Here is a 13,856-nt window from a genome sequence, read left to right as displayed (position 1 = left end):
GCACTTTTCAGCACTGCTTCTTTTGATAGGAAAAGTAGGCTGTTATGTTGATCAACTTCTCAATGAAAAGTTGATTTATTTGCAACGGAATTGCAAAAAAATACATTTTGATATTTCTTTTTGTAGCATACCCTTAAAATGCCTCGTCGAGTTTTTGGCCGATGCGGCGCAGTTACGATGATCGATTCCCAAACCGTCAAATTTCGGCGCTTTTCGTGTTGTTTACATCGATCCCCCCATCTTCAGTTTTGCAGAAACGTGAAGCGCGACGGGCGGAAAAGAGCCGAGTAAAAACCTTCCCGAACGAACGTGAAGTAAAGCTATTTTTCTTGTGCTGCTGCAAATCACGCTGCCGAAAACTGTTGGTAAAAATTACGAACTTTTCTGGTGGATTTAATCGAGGAAAATGCGGTTTTCCTCGCTACTGCTGGCGCTGGTGGTGCTGGTCGGTACGGGAGTGGCCACAAAGCTGAATTACCCCCGCGTGCTGCTGCCAATCTTCGACCACATTTCGGTCAACTTTACCCTCGAGGTGGTGGAGAAAGGGTGCTTCAAATGGTGAGTGAGATGCCGGCTGTTTGCCCTGCTTGGTACGGGATTTGTTTCTAACCTCTTCGTTTGATGCTCGGTGTTTAGAAATCGGAAGTGCTTGTAAATGGAATTCTGGGGGACCGCAGTTTGTGGGTCGTGACATCATCGGCTGGGAATAGATCAACAAACCGCTTCCGTCAAGGTCATTTACTTCTTCGCCGGTCTCGTGATTGTTGTTGTATTTGTTTTCGTTCGGATGATGTCACTGATTAGGATTAAGCATTCAGATTGGTAACTGTTTTGATGCCAGTCACTAATAAATCTCTAGAAGTACCAGAGAAACGTTCCACAGGTTCTTCTGGATTTTGACGTAGGACTACGTCTTTGTTTTCTATATTGGGGTGCACTTTAAAAGTACGGAAAATGAGACATGTAACGAAATTAGGGGAGATTTTGAACGTTAATAACTCAGTTGTTTATGAACCAATTATTACGATTTTAGTATCATTCGATCAGAAATGTATCTACGCATCGTTAGTAATATATCCGATAAGTTAATTTTGTTGTTAAACTATTGAAAATTTGATAAATGTTGACCCCTTTCTTATCCAACCAATCACGTTCGAGCACTTTTCGACGGTGTCGCTTCCCACTATAAAAGCAAATGGTCCCTGCTTCTTCCCTCAGTCTTCTTTTTGCGGTCGGACTGTGAACACGACCGGGCGAGTCATTCTCGCTTTGCTTTTGCACCCGCGTCACAGTCCAATTTGTGTCGTCGGAAGAGGAAGACGCAAGATTGATTTGCGGCGGCGATGACGATGGCTTGGGCGCTTCTCCGAGCGGCAAACTACTGCCGCTCGGAGAAGCGTCCAAGCCATCGTCATCGCCGCCGCAAATTTATCCGCGCTCCCAGATTTCGACTCGTGATCGGTGGTCCAGAAGCAAGCCCGTTAGGAACCAGAAACCAGAAGCCCCCAGAGTTGCTGATCCGAGGAGTTGCTGCAATCGAGCGTCGGACTGGTGAAATTGCTCAAGCTTTCAAGAGTGAGCATCGTTTCCTGATTTCGACTTGTGCCCGGGGATCCAATACCCGTTGCTGTTGTGCGCCATCCACGTCACGAACCATTCAGATGGTTCGTCGTTTAAGCAAATTCCCCGTTTGACCATGGCAATCAACTGATAACATCCCGTAGTGCTATTTATCTGTAACCGTATCGAGGCTAAGAAAGCCATCGGCCCTTGTCAGGGCCATAATATTTGTGGAAAAGAGTTGAAGGAATAATATTTCCAACCTTATTACATCTTATATGATATCAATCAATCTCGCAGCTTCGTACAAAATTTAATTTGTCATGAATAATTGATGCCACGACAATTTGAGACTATTCGTGGACGCTGCTGCAGTGCCGTCGGGGTGAGTGCTCAACATTTCACAACGAATTTAAACTAGAGTGGCACATCCAACAGTGTCTTTGATTTGCCATATTTTATGGGAGCACTTCGATTATGAAAATTATCACATGTAACAAAATTGCGACATGTTTAGAATGGTTTTGAACAGAAATTTTGACAGAACAATTTTCATCATTTTGGCACGCATTAATCAGAAATTCACCTTCATACTAAAGAAAACTATTGATTATCAATAGCTAACTATAGAATATTTAGTAAATGTCAACCCTTTCAACAATTCATGTTTGATCAATTTCTCACGCATTATCATTTTCCGCAATTTTCAAGTAATTCTTAGCCCAACACATTATTGGCACATACCCATTTTCCAGATTGGTCGATTTGAAAGAGAAGAGCACGAAAGGGAGGAGCATAATCTGCTAATCTAAGGGTATATAGCATGCTTCCTTTGTTGGATTCGGTTTCATTCCGTTTCGACTTCTGAGCTGGCAAGAGCTGCTGCGATCCTGCGCTGCGACGTCCGCACCTGCTGATTTGAATCTAGCGATCCAGCGTCTGGTGATCGGTGGAAATCGCTCAAGATTTCAAGAGTGAGCATCGTTTCCAGATTTCGCCTTGTGCCCGGTGATCCACTACCCGTTGCTGTTGTGCGCCATCCACGGACCATGGCAATCAACTGATCAATCCCGCAGTGCTATTTATCTGTGACCGCATCGAGGCTAAGAAAGCCATCGGCCCTTGTCAGGGCCATCAAATTTGTGGAAAAGAGTTGAAAGAATAATATTTCCGACCTTGTTACATCTTATATTCCTCAATCAATCTCACAATTTCGTACAAAATTTAATTTGTCATGAATAATTGATGGCACGACAATTTGAGACTATTCTTGGACGTTGCTGCTGTGCCGTCGGGGTGAGTGCTCAACATTTCACAACTATTGTAAACTAGAGTGGCATTTCCAACAGTGTCTTTGATTTGCCGAGCATTTCGATTATGAAAATGATCACATGTAACAAAATTGCGACATATTTAGAATGGTTTTCAAGAGAAATTCTGATTGAACAATTTTCATCATTTTGGCACCCATTAATCAGAAATTCACTTTCATACTAAAGAAAACTATTGATTATTAATAGCTAACTAGAGAATATTTAGTAAATGTCAAGCATTCCAACTATTCATGTTTGATCAATTTCTCACGCATTATCATTTTTCGCAATTTTCAAGTAATTCTAAGCCCAAAACATTATTGGCACATACCCATTTTCCAGATTGGTCGACTAGAAAGAGAAGAGCACGAAAGGGAGGAGCATCATCTGCTAATCTAAGGGTTTAAAGCATGCTTCCTTCGCCGGATTCGGTTTCATTCCATTTTTGCTTTCGAGCTGGTAAGAGCTTCTCCGAACCTGCTTAGCGAGGAGCACCTCGTAGCCAGAAGCCTACTGAGCTGTTGATCAGCATCTGGTTTATGAGATTTCGGCTCGTGATAAACTCATCTGTGGTGCTGTCAAGAATCAAGCCCGTTAGGCATCATTTCTACTATTATTAGACAAATCGAGCTTTAGCCGTGTAGTTCCGGCGTATAGAATAGAACTACGGACGACCTGTTCCGGTGGTAAGAGTCCACCAAACGGGGTAACCCCAATTCAAGGTGTGATGCGAAAAACCGTGCTGAGGAATGAATGGTCGAAGGGGTGAAAAAGAAAATGGCAGCGTGCGTGGGATAGTTCCACCAAGGGAGTGTGGACTCACAGGTTGATTCCGAGGTTAGATATCTGGGTCAATAGGCGCCATGGGGAACTAACATTCCACCTGACACAGGTCCTTTCGGGCCATGGTTGCTTTAGACAGTATCTACACCGTTTCGGTCATGCGGGTTCTCCCGAATGTCCAGTTTGTGCAGGTTTAGAGGAAACGGCGGAACACGTTTTGTTCGTGTGCCCGCGTTTCCGCACAATGCGTGACCGCATGTTAGCCACATGCGGTCGGGACACGACTCCGGACAATTTGGTCCAGAGGATGTGTGAAGACGAGTTTGGCTGGAATGCCGTTTCATCGGCTATCACCCACATCGTCTCGGAACTGCAAAGGAGGTGGCGAGTGGACTCGAGGAGTGGCTAGTGCAGACGCTAAACAACAGGTGGTCCAAGGGTTCGCAGTCGGCTACGTAGGTCATACCGGTGCCCTACGGTCGAAATCGACCCTTACAGCGATTAAGCGGCCGCGGGGAGAACATCCTGGTAGCGCTGCTGTCGTGGCGCCGGCCTACTGGGTGGATACGAGCCTCTGGTTGTTCGGGGCAGGTGGAGGCCCCTTCGTCAGCAATCCCAGCTGGTGCTAGCTGATAGGGCCTGAGCCTTCAGTAGGTCAAATTGCGAAGCCCGCAGTATCAGTTCTTGATACCTGCGGTGCAGCTGGGCGCGGGCGTAGTGGTCGACCCTGCCCGCTTTCAGCGGACAACGGGAGGTGAGGACCACCTGGGAAGCTGGCAAAGCGCCAGCATGCTACCTTGGTGGACCCCCCTAAGCGTGTCATCGATGTTCGTTGCTGCATGGCTACGCAGCTAACCTGGAGGATGCGATGTGCAATAGCCCCTCTCCGAAGCAATGCCTTCTTGGTGGTCCCGGAGAGACGAAGGGTTTGGCGGCAATGGAAATGGTTTAGTGGGTCGGGGGTGTAGTCCTGTTTACTGCTTGCATGTAGTAAATGGTCCCTAACCCCACACGGCGTCTGTTGAGCAGATTATCCCCCCATTGCTTAGAAGAAAAAAAAAAAAAAAAAAAAAAAAAGACAAATCGAGCTTTCGGCTTGTGGTATCGCTCAAGATTTCAAACTTAAGCTACGTTTTCAGATTTCGACTTCAGCCGTGTGATCTAATACCTGTTGCTGATGTGTGCCATCCACACCACGAAACATTCACCTGGTTCGTCTTATAAGCAGAGAACTTATACAAATTTCTACACTTGCGTTGGGGATTCTTCGTTTAGCCATGGCAATCAACTGATAACATCCTGTAGTGCGATTCATCTATGACAGCATCCGAGCTAACAAAGCCTTTGGCTCTTTTCAGTGCCACCAAATGTGTGTAAGAGAGTTAACAGACTTCCGACTTTATTTATCACATTGCCAAGCAATTAATAATATTTCTCTCAAACCATAAGATCAACAAAGCGATGACTGAAGCTTTCATTATAATCCTCGAATAACTTCTTTCCAATGCTATCATATATTTCATAGGAGGTTACTAATATAATTTCAAAATGATCATACAACCTGAAGTGAAATTTCACATTTTCATAGATAAATATGACGAATTCATCGTATAAAGATAATGTATATTTGGGACATGATTAAACGTACACTTGGCTGCAAATCGTTATATGCATAAATATTCACGAAAGTTTCGAGCACTGAAAACAATATGAAGTCAAAACGAGCAACAAGAACGACATCAAATTCAGTTAAATTAACCATCGTGGTCCTACGTCACCAGTTCGTACAACCCCATAGGGATGTACCCTTATCGTTTTTTTGTCAGGTTACAAGAGGAAAGTTTCAGTATTTTTTCGAGTGTTTTCTCCATAGATTTCTTATGGAATACAGCGGGGATTCGCTGGTTGGAACACGACTGCTTTCCATCTAGCGAATCCGATCCGTTAGTTGGAACGACTGACAGCTGGTGAAAATGCTCCACACATATGCATACGCCTGCATATTGCCGTCTGATAGGCCTTTTCATGTGACAGGTCCGTCTATGCATTTGTTTACATCGGTGGAGGACCGGTGCATACACGAGGCTGTCATTTTCATAGAAGAACTGTCAAAGAGCTTCCCGATCAGCTGTTTTGGAACGTCATATGAATAGGCCTATTGATGGACGACACTTCTCCGACATTATCGACGTCAGCACCTATCGTGGCTCTAACATCGACTCTTGACCACTATCTGGTGATGGTCTAACTGCGCCCAAAACTCTCCGTCGTTAACAACGTACGGTACCGACGGCCGCCCCGGTATGACCTAGAGCGGCTTAACCCTCTAATACCCAACCCCGCCTTTAGACGGGGTACACTTTGGAATTCTGTGTATTTTTTCGTAGCTCGGAAATCAAAATGATTTTATTTTTGGCTTATTCCTTAACTCATAACACGCATATAAGAAAAGTTTTTTATGACTTTTGAAACTTTTTTGTATTTTTAGAAATTGTTTGAAAAATTGCATTTTTATATAACCTACAAATGCCTGGGCTTCATTTAACGTGTAATATAAAAAATCGTACCTTTTATATTTTTCTACGATTAACCTATCACAAACGAAGAGCCTGGTGGTATCAAAATCATTTCAAACCTGTTTTTCCGTTAGTTAAACGGAAAATAAAATACGCTCCAAAAAAGAATTAAAAATTTAATATTTTTAAAAATACCGTAACAATTTAAATTTTTATTATTGCCAAAAATCAACAACTAGAAAAGGCTTCAAGAAAAAATGAAAAAAGCTAGGGATGTTCAAAAATAAAAATTATAAAAATCAAATACCAAAATTTAAAAATTTGTGAATAAAAATAAATAAATGCCCAGAACGTGTTTAGAACGATTTTAGATAACGAAAAATAATACTTAAATCGAAAATAAAAATTTGGGTATTAGAGGGTTAAGCAACCAGATGTCGCAGTGGCATACGCGCAGCACCTCGAGGCTGCATTACCGGAAGAGGGTGAGCTGGACGAAGCTCCTCTTATGGACTGCTGGAGAACAGTAAAAGCAGCCATCAACGATGCAGCTGAGAGCAACGTCGGGTACGTGGGACGGAGTCGACGAAACGATTGGTTCGACGAGGAGTGCCAGGAGGTTTTGAAGGAGAAGAATGCAGCGCGGGCGGTCATGCTGCAGCAAGGGACCCGGCAGAACGTAGAACGCTATAGACGGAAACGGCCCGGAAAGATCCGCCTCTTTCGGGAGCAAAAACGCCGCCTGGAGGAGACGGAGTGCGAGGAGATGGAAGAGCTGTGCCGGTCTCAAGAAACGCGTAAGTTCTATCAGAAGCTCAACGCATCCCGCAACGGCTTCGTGCCGCGAGCCGAGATGTGCAGAGATAAGGATGGGAGCATTTTGACGGACGAGCGTGAGGTAATCGAAAGGTGGAAGCAGCACTTCGACGAGCACCTGAATGGCGCTGAGAGCACAGGACAGGACGGGACAACGGAGGAAATGCCTTCGTCAGTACTGCGGAGGATGGAAATCAACCAGCCCCCACTTTGAGAGAGGTTTAGGATGCCATTCACCAGCTCAAGAACAACAAAGCTGCTGGTAAAGATGATATCGGAGCTGAACTCATCAAGATGGGTCCGGAAAGGCTGGCCATTTGTCTGCACCGGATGATAGGCACAATCTGGGAAACAGAACAGCTACCGGAGAAGTGGAAGGAAGGGGTAATATGCCCCATCTACAAGAAAGGCGACAAGTATAGATTGTGAGAAATTTTGAGCGATCACTATTCTAAATGCGGCCTACAAAGTATTATCCCAGATCATCTTCCGTCGTCTATCACCTATAGTAAGCGAGTTCGTGGGAATTTATCAAGCCGGCTTCGTTGACGGCCGATCGACAACGGACCAGATCTTTAATGTACGGCAAATCCTCCAAAAATGTCGTGAGTACCAGGTCCCAACGCATCACCTTTTCATTGATTTCAAGGCGGCATACGACAATATCGACCGCGTAGAGCTATGGAAAACCATGGACGAGAACAGCTCACCCGGATGCTCACGAGACTGATAAGAGCGACGATGGAAGGTGTGCAAAATTGTGTGAAGGTTTCAGGCGAACACTCCAGTTCGTTTGGATCCCACCGGGGACTACGACGAGGTGATGGACTTTCGTGGCTGTTGTTCAATATTGCGCTAGAAGATGTTATGCGGAGAGCCGGGATCAACAGCCGGGGTACGATTTTTACGAGATCCAGTCATTTTTTTTTGCTCTGCGGATGATATGGACATCGTTGGCCGATCAATTGAAAAGGTGGCAGACCTGTAAACCCGCCTGAAACGCGAGGCAGCAAAAGTTGGATTGGTGGTGAATGCGACCAAGACAAAGTACAAGCTAGCTGGTGGGGCCGAGTGCGACAGGGCTCGTCTAGGTAGCAGTGTTACGATAGACGGGGATACGTTCGAGGTGGTCGACGAGTTCGTCTACCTTGGATCCTTGCTGACGGCTGACAATAACGTTAGCCGTGAAATACGGAGGCACATCATCAGTGGAAGTCGGGCCTACTATGGCCTACACAAGAAGCTGCGGTCAAAAAAGATTCACGTCCGCACCAAATGTGCCATGTAAAAAACGTTCATAAGGCCGGTAGTCCTCTACGGGCATGAAACGTGGACGATGCTCGAGGAGGACCTGCAGCACTTGGAGTCTGTAAAAAATCGTGTTATAATTTTTGCAACGATTGCTGGTGTAAATGCTTGAATGTCAAGAGGTTTCTATAGAAATTTCACGTATCCTCCTCGAGTTCCTCCAGGATTCCTCCAAAAATTCCTTATATACTTCACTACAAATTTTTGCATGTATCCTTCCAAAAACGTCTCTAATAATTTAAGTAAGGTATGCTTAAATGAATTCTTCAGCAGATTCTAATGCCTCCAGTAATTTTTACAGGTGTTTTTCTGAATTCCAGGGAATTTCTGAATTATTCTGTGAATTGTGACACAATTCACAATTCCACATTCCAGGGTTTTTGAAATAATTTGTTCATGAATTTTTCTAAAAATCTCCAGGAGTTCCCTTGTGGATTTTTTCACCAAATTTTTCAACTATTTTCATAGAAATTCCTTCTAAAATGTTGTACGAATTCTCTTCGGAATTGCTCGAGAAATTCCTCCTGGAAATCTATCGAGATACTTTTTCCGATTCCTTTCTAAATTGATCTAGATATTTCTCATGAAGTTCTTCCAGAGATTTCTCCAGTATTTCATCGAGATATTACTCGTGTAGCCTCTTTCGAAGATATTGAGTAATTTCTCAAATTGAATATTTTTATAAGGAAATGTTTCATAACTAATGTCAGTAATCCCTCCGATTTTTTCTTCACGTTTTCCTCCAGAGATTATGCCCAAGGTTTTCCAGGAATACTTCCAATATTATCGAGGATTAAGCTTAATTATTTTTGCAATAATAAATTTAACAATATATCTGGAGAATCTTCCAAGAGTTTTTCAGGGATCTAACATTTTCTCCATAGACTTCGATAGCAGAGTCTATGAATGGAGAGTTGCGCGAAGACTAAAACCAAGTCTACCTATTAAACTGCCAAATCGTCTACCTATCGAGCAAAATTAACAAACCCGTGCGAGAGGAGTATTGTTATCGTGACGGTTTTTTTTAATGATACGGTTAGGTTGCGGTGTAATACGATAATGTAACGAAATAATAGCTCTTTAGGGCGATTGTATAACATTTTGCGGAAATCTACTTCGCGGTGTACCATTTCGTGGTTGGTCATTTCGCGGTACGACATTTCGTGGTTAGTACCATTTGGCGGCATGTCAATTCGCGGTCATTACCATTTCACGGTTATTACCGTGTGCTAGGCTGACCATAAGCTAATCGGATAAAAACGGGACAAATGATGAATGAAAATGGGACAATTTTGAAAAATGAAGTTAATGCTCTCCTAGAGAAATATCTACGTGATTTTTATAAAAAGTACTTTGGAAACTGCCTAGAAATGTATTACATGATATCTAGGACATATCTATATTTAAATGTTTGCCTTTAAAAATCGTTACAAATTTGAATACTAAAAATTTGATTCTGGATTAGTAGAATTTGCCCTAAAGAAAAGTTAGACGAAAATGTTTTCGTTAGGCAGATCAAATCATATACAAAAATTGTTCTAATAATTAATGATTTGATTGAAAAAATACACTCTATTCCAATCAAATGTGTATCAATAGTAAAAGTATCTCAACATTATTCATTGAAAAAAAAACTTGCAAACTGACTAATGACTAGTAGTCTTGGCTGACTTATGACTTTGTCTTGCCATCAAGTAGGTTGTTGAAAAACGCCATGAAACGTCCCGTACAAAATTACAGTTCCGTTCACAGAATTCTCGACTTCCCCGCTCAACATCCTGCGATTTTGATATACACAAACAAGTCAGGATTTTTTCATGAACATAATTATGGAAGAATTTCGAAAATCCAATAGCCTTTCCTTAAGCCATTTCGTGACATACAAACACCATTCCATGTTTATTTATTTATTTAGATAGATAGATAGATTTCTGAGAAATGACAAACTCTAAAAAAATACTTGAAAGTTCATACGGTTCATTACTAAATTCACTTTTAATTTACTTAAAGGTATTCCACTAAACAGCTCACTGAGATTTATTATCTTATTAGTTGGCTACAATTTACACGGTAAAAAAATAATTCTGGGTCAGTAGAATTTGTCCTTAGGAAGAGTAAGACGAAAAACTTTATGATTTAGTAGAAATGTCGTTAAATTTAATTTAAAATGTTTGTTATATAGTGTGGGGGGGGCCCAGATAGCCGTAGCGGTAAACGCGCAGCTATTCAGCAAGACCAAGCTGAGGGTCGTGGGTTCGAATCCCACCGGTCGAGGATCTTTTCGGGTTGGAAATTTTCTCGACTTCCCAGGGCATAGAGTATCTTCGTACCTGCCACACGATATACGCATGCAAAAATGGTCATTGGCAAAGTAAGCTCTCAGTTAACAACTGTGGAAGTGCTCATAAGAACACTAAGCTGAGAAGCAGGCTCTGTCCCAGTGGGGACGTAACGCCAGAAAGAAGAAGAAGATATAGTGTGGGGCTTACAAGATTGATTTGAAATATGTATTGAATACCAATAACTTCTTTTTTTTTTCAATATTTAATCTTTTAGGTTTTAGGTTTATTAAAAAGATTTGTGAAATACATGATATCGATGAATGGTCTCGAATTTTGGGCGTTTCGATTCGATTTCACCAAAATAAGTCTTCCCAAGTTCAGCCTTTAGCCCTAGTTTCCAGCCTAAAACTTTGGAAAATTTTGCTGTTTTATGAAATCCTTAAAATATACAAAATATATATCATTGAAGCTGGATTCTTTACACTTATGTTCTTACATAAACAAAAACTAACGAAATGAGATTCAATTATGTTTTTAAAATCGGCCAAAAATTGGAATAAACATAAAACACAAAAAAGTAACCGAAGAAGAATCGAAGCCAAACCTCATTGGCCATTAGCTGGTGGTGACCAATCGATTAAGTTTTCAGCTCGAACGGGTTCGATTCTCCAGATTTGTGCTCTTGAAAATTTGAGGTTTGGCTTCGATTCATCTTCACCTTAAAAAACAAACTGAAAAAATGACCCCTAAAACTCAAAAACTTAATAACACTTTTTTTATACTGCAATTTTGTTTTAACTTTTGGGGATTTGTTTTTATTTCCGTATGGGTTTGGGCCGAAAGGTCTCAGATTTTCATGAAACTTTTTCCACAGGCAGGATTCATCAATATATGAATAAAAATAATTGAGAAAAATTCAGGGTCGCCTATTTTCCCGGAAAACTCAGTTGGAAATTTTTTGTTTTCCCCTGACACTACTTACTTTGAAAAATCATAACTTAAGAACGAAGCATCATAGAAACAAAGTTTTTTTTTATGAAAATGGAAGCAAATTTTCTCAGGAATAAAAAAAAATTAAATGGAAAAAGTTTTCCACAAAATTTTTCACCGTTGAGAAAATGCGTAAGGAAAAGCCAGAAAAATTATGCTCCAACTCGTGGAAAATTTTCATAGAAATATTTTTGAGAACAGAATTTTATAAATTTCAATCACTGAAATTTTTAAGATGTAGGGTAGAAGCACCGGTTTTGGCCATACGCCAGTTGTAGCCATAGTGGATAATACACCGTTTTACATATCCAATCGACATGAAACCTTTTGTGTTCAATAGATCACATTCATATTATAGAGCAACATTCATTTACTCGTTCAAATTGCTTCAAAACATAAGAAAAACAATTCATTTTCCTTACAATTTTAACTCCCATACACCTAATTTGGCCAGGGCACTCCTAATTTGACCACTCTCATGAGAAATCAATGCAATTGGCCAATTTAGGAACCGAAGTTAAATTTATGGCCGAAACTGGTTCCGTTGGCCTATATTGACCAACGGGATTTTCAAAGCGAAAAAATGGTTTTAATAGCTCAGTTTTGATATTTTACACACATAATATGGATTGAAAGCTTGCATTAGACATATTTGTAGTATAAATACGGCTCCTCATTTAATTTTTATTGACATTTTCTCTTAGGCTGGCCAAAACCGGTGCTTTTACCCTAGTTTTGTGAAAAATGCCCAGATTTCTCGTACAAGTTCGAAAATCATAACTGAAGATAAAAGCGTCACAGAAACATTTTTTTTGTCAAATCGGAATCAAATTTCTCAAAACTTTGAGATTTTTTGAAATGGAATAAGTTTCCCAGGACATTTTTCACCGTTAAGGAAAATAAATAATGATAACCCGATTAGCTATTCCAGCTTACAAATAAAGTTTATTTGAAAAGAGCGATCAATAAGATCCAATCCTAAACATTTTTTAAATACGCTCATTTTTCGTTCCTAAAACATGATCAAATATTGCCAAGATGAGCTGTTTACAAATTTATACATTTATAAGTTTATAAAGCTTATGAAATTTGGTATTCATACCCAGAAGTCGCTCCAAAAGTGCGACAAACTTGTTAAATGTTTATACTCGCTAATCTGTCGTCGCTCTCGCCTGAATACATCCTACAAACTGCTGCTCTACAAAGCCATCATCCGTCCAACGATTACCTACGGTTTTCCAGCTTGGTGCAATTGTGCGAGAACCCATCGCAGGAAACTACAAACCAAACAAAATCGACTGCTGAAAATGATACTAGATCTGGACCCATACTACCACACAGAAGCCTTGCATAGGCTAGCCGGAATCAACACAATCGATGACTGGATCAACGGCCTGCTACCCAAATTCTGGAATAGCTGCAATATTTCCGCAAATCCATTGCTACAAACTATTCGGCGCCCTCTGTGATATTAGTACATTAAGAAAAAATTTCCTTTAACTATCCCATTTTCTTTAAGCAATTACAAAGGTTTTTTTTTTTGTTATAGTTTTCCTTTAAAGTTGAATCCATATTTATAGACCCTAAACTAAATTAACTATACATGAACTACTTTACTGTTGAAAGGGTCTCCAAATCTCAGTGTATGAATAATGTATGAAACTATCTAAAGAAATAATCAATAAAATGAAATGAAATGAAAAATAAAGCTTATTTTCAATTTTATAAGTTTATAAACAAAACTAGGGAGTAGGCTCAAGGATTCTATAACATTCCCCAGAAAACCATTCCCCCGAAAACCATTCCCCAGAATTCCGTTCCCCAGAATGAACCATTCCCCAGAAAATCGTTCCCCAGAATGTAACATTCCCCAGAATTCCATTCCCCAGAATGCACCATTCCCCAGAAAGCTATATGAATATCCATTTTTTTTCTTTTTTTTTTTAATTATTGCTTTGCGTGAGTCACTTATGTGGGGGACCAGATAGCCGTAGCAGTAAACGCGCAGCTATTCAGCAAGAACAAGATGAGGGTCGTGGGTTCGAATCCCACCGGTCGAGGATCTTTTCGTAAAGGAACTTTTCTCGACTTCCCAGGGCATAGAGTATCTTCGTACCTGCCACACGATATACGCATGCAAAAATGGTCATGGGCATAGTAAGCTCTCAGTTAATAACTGTGGAAGTGCTCATAAGAACACTGAGAACACTGCTGAGAAGCAGGCTCTGTCCCAGTAGGGACGTAACGCCAGAAAAGAGGAAGAAGAGTCACTTATGTGACAGGCTAAG

At 41.1% G+C, this 13,856-nt stretch overlaps 1 protein-coding gene across 1 annotated transcript in view; it reads left to right on the top strand.

Moving 5' to 3' along the window:
• The first annotated feature begins 250 nt into the window (after nucleotides 1-250).
• LOC5574897 (nuclear pore membrane glycoprotein 210) overlaps nucleotides 251-13,856 on the top strand; it is a 65,087-nt gene continuing 51,481 nt past the window's right edge. The window contains exon 1 of the mRNA XM_021841337.1: nucleotides 251-558. Within this exon, the coding sequence (XP_021697029.1) occupies nucleotides 407-558 (152 nt within the window). The 5' untranslated portion in view covers nucleotides 251-406. The remainder of the gene's footprint in view (nucleotides 559-13,856) is intronic.

Source organism: Aedes aegypti, chromosome 2 (assembly GCF_002204515.2).
Source record: "Aedes aegypti strain LVP_AGWG chromosome 2, AaegL5.0 Primary Assembly, whole genome shotgun sequence".
Taxonomy (NCBI): Eukaryota; Metazoa; Arthropoda; class Insecta; order Diptera; family Culicidae; genus Aedes; species Aedes aegypti.
This window is presented reverse-complemented; position numbering and strand designations above follow the sequence as displayed.